Source organism: Octodon degus, unplaced genomic scaffold, assembly GCF_000260255.1.
Source record: "Octodon degus isolate 3935 unplaced genomic scaffold, OctDeg1.0 scaffold00310, whole genome shotgun sequence".
Classification (NCBI taxonomy): domain Eukaryota; kingdom Metazoa; phylum Chordata; class Mammalia; order Rodentia; family Octodontidae; genus Octodon; species Octodon degus.
Window position 1 is genome coordinate 793,453 of NW_004524886.1, and position 8,871 is coordinate 802,323.

Genomic DNA, 8,871 nt, shown 5'->3' on the forward strand with positions numbered 1-8,871 from the left:
TTAAACAACAATTGGATGCCATTAAAATGCAACCTATACAGGTCCATTATCACAGGCTTGAGATGGCTGAAAGGGAAAACTGTGCTGGAATACAACCAGCTTATGATGATGAAGGTCCAGAGACCTCTTAGTCCTCCCACCCTTGGTGAGATGGCCAGGCTAGCCAGAGACGGGTAATGAGGGGCATACACGAGACACTACTCACCACCTAAGACAGGAACGGGACCTTCTGCTGTCCTGGTCTCCTATGACAGGTAAGGTTTGAGTCAGGTCCGTGTAGAGGACGCCTCGACCTAAGACAGGCACTGCCCCCTTGAGGGAATCAGCCGTCTACAGAAGCCATATTTTACATACATATATAAAAGTAAAGGGGGAATCTGTGGGAGGCTCAATAATTCCAGGGCTCCAATCCTATTGCAAGTGGGTTTCCAGGTTCCTCTTCCCCTACCTCTGCTGAGCTAAGCTCCTAATTCTTCTTACCCCGCCTATTTCCCATAAGCCTCCTGCTAGGCCCCGGAGGTGGGACTTCCTGTCATAGCCTGGTTGCCTAGTTACTCATGCCTTTTACCCGCTGACATCACTTCCCTGTGCCTCCACTATATATACCCAGCACCTCCCCTAAATAAACCAGACTTGATCAGAATCCTGTCTTGTCTCCATTTCTCACGTCTCCTGTCCTTTGTCCCCTCCTCAACTCCCCGCTCCTCTCCCAGGTGACCTTCGTTGACTGACCTGCTGGTTTGAGACATTCCTTCCTTTTCCCTCCTTTTTCTCTTCCTTTCATTTGTGTGTGCATGTGTGTGTGTGTGCGTGTGTGTGTGTGTGTGTGCATGTGTGTGTGTGCTTCTATGTGCTTGGGCATGTGTGCATGTTAACTGAAGTGTTAGCACAGAACTATAGTTTCCAGCCCGTTTTTACTTTTTATTTTGAGCCAGGGTCTTGCTAAGTCACTAAGTTGCCCAAGCTGGATTTGAACTTGGGATCCTCCTGCCTCAGCCTCCTGGAGTTCTGGAATGACAATCATGAACCACCACACTAGGTTCCCCTCAGTTCTCCTGTGAGCTCTCTCCCAAGACTGAGGAACCCAATTAATGCAAGAGCATATTAACAAGAGAGAAGCACAAACATTATGTTTGTCCCTCTTGGACAGGGGGTCCCCACAGGAGTGATGACTCATACACTGTATACAACGAACAACGAAGACTTTGTAAAGAAAAGCAGCACAAGTGGGCATCTGGACTAGGTGGTGCATTCACCTGCTTCCCGTATTGAAATTAAAATATCTAAACAAGGCAGCTTGAGGGAGGAAAGGTAACCCAGGGGACAATTACTGCTCTCTGGGAGGCTGAGGTGGGAAGATCAGAAGTTTAAGCCTGTAAGCTCGAATCAGACCCAACCGGGTTAGGCGCTGTCTCAGCGGGACTCAGCTCAGCACCCTGGCTGTCATCAAACACAGGGTGTCATGAAGGAGATGCGACAGGAGGAGGCATCGTGTAGGTCCCAGATACCTGAAGACACCAGAGAGCTACCCTAGACACCTCGAGCATTCTGTGCCTAGGGGCAGCGCGGCCATGAACTGCAGCCACCGAGGTCTACAGCATCTTCCCGCCACACATCCCTGTGCTCTCCTTGAGAGGCCGCTTCTCTGTGGGCCTGCAGACGGCCCTGTCACCCGATGGGAGACCGCTGCACAGTGGCTCTGAGAAGGATTTGCATTAATCGGTTGGCTTTCTGTGTTGACTTGTGAGTCTGCCCCAGCGTCCCTCGTCCCAAGATGGCGTGTGAAGCCAGGTGCCTCAAGGACAAGGCAAGGCCCCGGCTAAGGGTGCCTGGTCCCAACCTCAGTTTTCAAGGCAAAGAAGGCCTTCCCGGGGGTGCCAGTTCCCCTAAACTCACATAATGCATTCCTTGAAGTCCTCGAAGGGACTCCCAAGCCCTGCCCAGACTCCTGCGTTTTCTTCAGTGTCCCCTTCCTTTGACAACACAATCCTGCCCAGAGAATGTCTTGGTCATAACCCTGAGCGTTGCGGATTTGGTGAGAGGGATTCTGATCCTCCTGCAGCCCTGAAAGCTTTCCATTTGTCTCTTATTTAAGCCTTCACTGGACACTTGTCCAGAAGATTGTGGGCCTGATGAGTCCACGATAACTAGGGGATAGTGGGGAATATAGCTCAGTGGTACAAGCACCTGCCTGGAAAGCACAAGGTCCTGAGTTCAAGTCCCAGTACCAATAATAAAGTACTGAAAATGACTTAAAAAGAAAGAAAGAAAACGGACATAACTAGGGGATAGTATTAACCCAAAGGTCACCTGCTGTCTGCTGCACCGGGCACAGTAAACTCCGCACCTCTACAGCCTGGCCTCTGCCTCGCGCCACTGCATCGAGTGACACGAGATGCCGTCTGACCAACGCACCTCCTGTCTCGAGCCGTTTCCACTGCAGCCACCCAGGGAGCCAGGTCCTGGGCCCCACCCCAGTGCTGCAGGCAGCTCCCCGTGCCTGCCCACTTCAGATCTGGTGAGCGTGCGCGCCTTCCCTTGCAGGCTTCTGCTGCTATTCTAGCTTTCAACACACACACACACACACACACACACACGCACACACACACACGCACACACACACCATGGGCAGGCTTTCAGCTCCCTGAGCTGCCACTACTGGGTTTTAGCTCTGAAACATTAACCCCTCTGTGCCAAACTGCCTCCCTCTACACTGCTGGTGGCTTCCTGGTTCTGCTGTCTCCTCTCACCCTTGGGGCAGACAAAGAATCGCTTCTCCCCATCCGTGCCCATAAACCTTGCACTGGTGGTGGACTGACACTGCCCAGGAGACAGGCTCCCTCAGAGCTTACCGACTGTAGACGACCCCAGCTTCTCCTCTCACCCGTGGCCCTGTGGCCCTCCTAGGGCCTCTCACTGGCCAGATGCCTGTTCTGCACACTATGTCCACTACATCTGACCTGCTGCACTCCAAACTCAATCCAATTTACAATTTGGCCCCAAAATCATGCCCGCTGCCCCCAGTTCCCACTCTGGGAGATGGCAGGGGCAGAGGAGATGATCAGAGTCCCTGCTCCTTTCTCCTTGACAGACCTCTCCCCAGTTAACCGGCACCTGGGCTCCTCCTCTTGAGATCCCACACAGTGTACCCCAGCGTTTCAGGGCCTGAGGCGGTCACAGAGCCTAACCTGGCAGATTCCACTGTGACCCTTGGCTCCACTCTCTTCAGAGGAGCAGAATGGGTGCTCTCCCTGGCTCTGTGCTCCAGGGACAAGCAGCACCTCCCCCTGGCAGATGTCCCATGGGCAGGACAGGTGTCCCTGGCAGAATCTGGGGACCTAAGTAAGACAAGACCCCATGATTTCTTACTTAATAGAGTGACTTCACTGAGCAGCCCACAAAGCCGTTACCTTTGATAAGCTAAAGAAAACCACTCAGAGCAGGGAGGAAAGCCAGGTGGGTTTGTGACTCACTCAGCTGTTGCCTGGAGCCGTTATAAAGTATTACACCCAGAAAGGCCAAGAGACAAGTTGCCCTAAAGATCTTGTTATCCAGTCAGCTCCAGACATTCATAAAAAGTTGCAGAAACTGAAGGCCAGCCCTCAGGGGCCTCAAAAACTTCTTTTTTTAATATTTTTATTGAGAAACAAATAGCAATGAGAGTTTCACAACCGATTACTAGCACATTTTCACTAATTAATACATGGCATATTGTTGTCTTAGTGGTTATTCATTGTACAAGATGCAGCCCGCAGAATTGTTTTTTGGTTTTGTTTTTTGTTTTTTTTGTTTTTTGGGTTTTTTTGCAGAGCCGGGGATTGAACTCAGGTCCTTGCACTTGCCAAGGAAGCGCCTACTCTACTAGCCACCTCCCCGGCCCCCAAAAACTTCTTAATTAGCCTTTTAAAGTTTTTAATAATAGAGATGAGAGTACTCAAAAACAGCACAACTCTGAGTAGCAGATGTTGTCTCTGCTATAAAAAAATAAATAAATAAACAACAAAATAAAACCCTCTGGTGGGACCTGATCCCCAGCCCACTGCTCACACATCTCGAGGGCTTTCCTTCCCAGGACTGTGCTCCAAAAGCTGCCAGACTCAGAGTGGTCCCTGGGCCAGGGAATACCAGGACCTGGGACTCTCGAAGCCATGTCCTTGGTGGGGGGCCTGGCGGTCGGCCTGCCCACCGCTGGCAGCTGCTGCTGCTGGCCCTGGATGTCACCCTGGACCTCCCCTGACCAGCTCCTCCTCACCTCCTTGGCTCGGCCACTGAGGTCCCCTGGAGCATTTCAGACGCCAGACTCAAGGCAACTCCTGCTACAGAAGGTCAGGCCATCTCCCTCTTAGACAGCACAGATGCTGGTCAGGGTACGAAAGCCTCTCTTAGACACAGAGATCTCATCATGAAGTTCAAAGCAAAAGGTCCACATAAGTTGAAGAAGATATGAGGGTGACTGGGCTGGAAGCCAAGAGGAGAGAAGGGCCCAAGTGGCAAAAATTCTTAAGATGATAAAACACAGAAAAATATACTGGAAAAAAAAGCGGGGGTTATTTCTTCTAATTCTCATTATGAGAGATCTCAGTTGACCTACAAAACCTTCTTTTTTTTTTTTTTTTTTGGTACTTCTGAGAACTTTATTTAGCAAAGAATCCCTCAAATGATTTAAACTGAATTGTGCATGTTCTCTTTTGGTGTGTTTATACACATATGGCTACTATCTAGCAATTTAGAATATTTTATGATCCACCACTTTTTTTTTTTTAAACTAAAGTTTACAAGAAATAGCTGGAGCACAGTCCCAAAAATCTGTCTCCAATAACACCAGCAACTCAAGGTGGAAGGCAGCATTCTCCTACCTCCGAAGGCTTAATCTATGCTCATCTTTGCCTTTGCCTTCTGACTCAACTTCAGCCTGAGTCCAGTCACTAAAACTTCCTTTTTTCTTTTTCGCGGAACCGGGGATTGAACTCAGGCCCTCCGCTTGCCACGGAAGCGCTTATTCCACTGAGCCATCTCCCCGGCCCTAAAACTTCCCTTAATGAGAGTCACCTGCCGAGGTGAGGCTCAAGTCTGCTGAATCATCATTGCTCCCAAGGACCAAGCCCTAGCTATTTCCCAGACTCAAAGAGGACACAGCCGAGCAGCAAGCTGCTTTATCTGGCAGGGGGACCAAGCCTGAGGCTGAAGAGCCTGGAAGTAACGGCACTAAACACTGAAGACACAGGAGGGCTGGGGTGACATGGGAGGGAGGTGTAGTATGTCTTCCTTTGGGCCACTCTCATCCAACAGCAGGTGAAAATAGACTTGGTCCACAGCAAGCCCGACTGTGTTTAAAAAGGAAGGACTGCTTGTGTCTCTTTATGGACTTCTCTCCAGGAACCAAATCCTGTGCCAGAGCAGCAAAGCAGATGGCTGAGCCAGCTGAAGCCCAGACTTCAGAGTAAGTAGTCATCTTCAAGGTTATCATCACCAGACACAAAGGCAGCTTCTGATAAGCTGAGGCAGGACAAGGTATGTGTTATCTCTTCGGGGCTTCTTCTGGGCTCTGTGAGCATACTAGCAAGAGAAGCATCTGTTTCTGTGGCCATGTCCTTCAACATGTCCGGGACACCTCCGTTTCCTTCCATGTCTTCAGGAAGCTCAATCGCATATCCTTTTCGAACTAATTCTAGCCCAATATCCAGGTTCTTCCCATTGCTGGTATCATATAAGTAAATCTTTGGCCAAGTGGAGATCCCAGCCTGGACGTAGCTAGAGATTTTGGCCACCAGTGGCTTCCAGTCAGCACAGTGGGTAAGTCTGTCAAACTCATCCAAAGCTTCCTCTTCCCACTGCTCACCTGAGGGGGCGATCCGTGCCAGACTACATTCTATTGCTTGAAATGGAAGGCTTAGGAAGTCACTCCTGAGAGCCCTGAGGTCCCTCAGTGGGCAATCTCCATTATCTCCAAAGTCAACAAAATAGAGATCCAAGTTCCCATTTTCCAAGGTGCCAAGGATCCGAGCTCGATACCAGGAGCCATCGGTAGATAAGGGTGCTGCTAAAATGTCTCCTACATGCACAGTCAAGTCTTCAGGCAGACTCGTCTCATAGTGCTGGGTCATTTCACTGACAAGTTTATCCAACTGCAGGCTGCGGGAGCCAATGATTTGGATCCAGAAGTGGTTAGGGTGCTCAGAGGCTGAGACGTAGACCTCTAGGTACTCATCAGCATGGAAACTGAAGTCAGGACTGGGGATTTCAAAAATGGACTTCTCTGGACTGGCCTGGACTCCGGTCTTCTGACAGCTGTTATCAGGTTCCTCCCAAGAACCCTCTTTTGGTCCTACAACAGCTGAGTCACCGACTCCTTTGTGGGGAGGAACTGCCAGGGGTGCAGCATGTGTGCTGCCCCAGCCAGCATGTTTCCGCGAAGCAGGCTCCCCCGCACCACCTGGCTCCGGGGTTTCCTCTCTCCTCACGCTGATCGGCTGCTTGCGAGCGACCCTGGCTTCTGCAGAATGGGTGATTCTCTTGCGAAGCTCTTCATCTTCTGACACTTTCTCCAGTATCAAATGCTTGGCTGCTGCCACTTCTTTCTGTGTTCCTGAGATTTTGATAAGCCTTGATAATAGTAACATCCCGTCTGATTCTTTGTCACAGGTAATTTTGGCTCCAGAGGCCTTACAGATAGAACGAATTGTCTCGCCACCTCTCCCTATGATTCTGCCCACAGATCTCTGGGGCACTGAGAGCTGTTCAGACACTGGGGTATTCTCTGTCAGGATCTGATGGACTGCTGCTTTGGCCTTGCACACCTGAGCAGGAAAACCACTGATAAGTAGCACTCGCTCGTCTCCTACATCCTCTGTGTCCGCATCAATCCGAGCACCTGTCTGTTTCCGCAGCTGTTTAATATTGGCTGGCTCCTTGCCGCCCGATGATAAGCTTCACAACCTCCTGGGGAACTCGCATCTCTATCTCGATGTCATCTTCTCCAACAAATGTCAGCCGTTCTTCTCTGCTTTCCCTGTACCTGCGGTACAGGATATAGGCAACCGCAGCACTGGCTGGGATCCCAAGGCCCAGGGCTACTTTCTGAATCGTGGACAGGCTCGTCCAAGAAGTTCGCTCAGTGGACATTTTCTGCTGTGCTCTTACATCCGCTCCTCCAGCGTCCGTCTTCACGCGCCGGGTACCGCACCTCGGCCCGGGCACCACCTCCTCCCTCCAGCACCGCGACTCGGCCCCCTACAAAACCTTCTGACTAGCCTATTTATGCTCTTGGTACAGGAATAAATTCAGAGACAAAGGCTTCCCGTAGTTATGACACTCGGTAAGCTCATGGGCAATAACGGTATTCATTACATCCTCTGAGATATAAAAGCAAAATCACTTATGACGCTAGCCTTGTCCAAGACTCAGAGCTCTGCCTTGTCCTGTACTCTAACTACTTCTGTACAAGCTATATGTCACCTGCGGCAATCGCTGTCAAATACTTCAAAGACTCCCCGCCCAGGCCTGGCAGGCTGACTTCACCCACGTGCATGGCAACATGGCAGGGACATTCCAGGGTCACCTGTAGTGCTCCGCCGGCTGTCCCTTCACGAGGCACGCCCATCGCTCTGAAGGTAAGCTGGGCTGGCCAACAGAGCCCCGGCCTATCCTCCACGTACAAGCCACGAGTACGCTGCCCCACATCTGCTGGAGAATCCACAGAACACCCACATGCTTTTTCCCTCCTGTCTTGTTGAACAACTGAAAAGGGCATTTTAGGCTTTTCCTGTAGATTTTACTCTCAGTTTTGCTGGGATTATAATTCAATTGTCCTTTACCTCAGGGATGAAATGCTGCTCCCCCATACTCGTGTTGACCACAGCCCCACTCAGACCCCCACACCAACCCATGGTGCATGGCCCCGTTCACACAGTGGGCAGCTTCCTGTCCCAATCCCTTACCAAACACTGAACGTTTGCTCTTTCCCTGCTGAACTGCTCCAGTCCGGCCCTGGCCAGAGCTGCTTGCTCTGCACGCCCAGGTCAACAATTCCCAGCTGCTGCTCCACCCTGGCCTGGCGCAGGCATGCGCCCCTGCTCAGACTTCTCTGTCTTTATAGGACATGCGCAAGTGGCTCTGGGAGGCTGGGTGGGCAAGGGCTGCTGAGGGGCAATAGCCTGCTTCAGCCCACTTGCAAGATGGGCCTGGCCCAGCACCCAGAGCCACAAGCCCACTGCCTGCTGCCCCCAACCATGGTCGCCCAGCACCACCAAGCCGGCCCTCGTCCTGCAGCCAGGACAGACAAAGTAACTTCAGTATAGGTACAAGACCCCTGGCAGGCTGGCCTCCAGGTATGCCTGTATACTTTTTTTTTTTTTTTTTTTAAAGACAGGGTCTCACTGTGCAGTCCAGGCAGGCCTTGAAGTCACTATGGAGCCCAGGCTGGCCTGGAACCTGCAGCAGTCCTCCTGCCTCAGCCTCCCAAATGCTAGGATTACAAGTATGAGCCACCACACCTAACTTCCTTATCTGTTTAGAGCTTCTGATGTATAATCAACAAAGCTCTGTCCTAGAAAACAAAAGGAGAACTTTAAACTCAGTAGTCAGGGGTCGAATCTTATCCTGGGGTCCAGGTGGGGATCTGGCTGGTTTGGTGGAGAGGAAAGAGCCCACCAGACCATCCTGGACTCTGCAGAGTCCCTGGGTTGTGGGTTGGCAGCCTGCCAGCCTGCTGCACCCTCTCTACCCTTCCTCACAGAGAGGCAAGTGCCAGGCTGAGTGAGCTCTACAGAGCTGGGCAGGCAGGTGTGACCTCCTGCCACAGCACCAAGCACCCTCACTCCCTCAGACCTTTCAGGGGTTTGTTTAGAGGTGTTTTTTTTTTTTTTTTTTTTT

General features: G+C 51.2%; 1 protein-coding gene across 1 annotated transcript; it reads right to left on the reverse strand.

The window, feature by feature from the left end:
* Positions 1-4,975: 4,975 nt before the first annotated feature.
* Positions 4,976-7,214, reverse strand: LOC101583780 (tudor and KH domain-containing protein-like). Its single transcript, XM_023707778.1, is given in 2 exon segments — positions 4,976-6,902; positions 6,904-7,214. Coding segments are annotated over 2 exon segments (1,686 nt in total). The 5' UTR covers positions 7,123-7,214; the 3' UTR covers positions 4,976-5,435.
* Between the last annotated feature and the right edge of the window lie 1,657 nt (positions 7,215-8,871).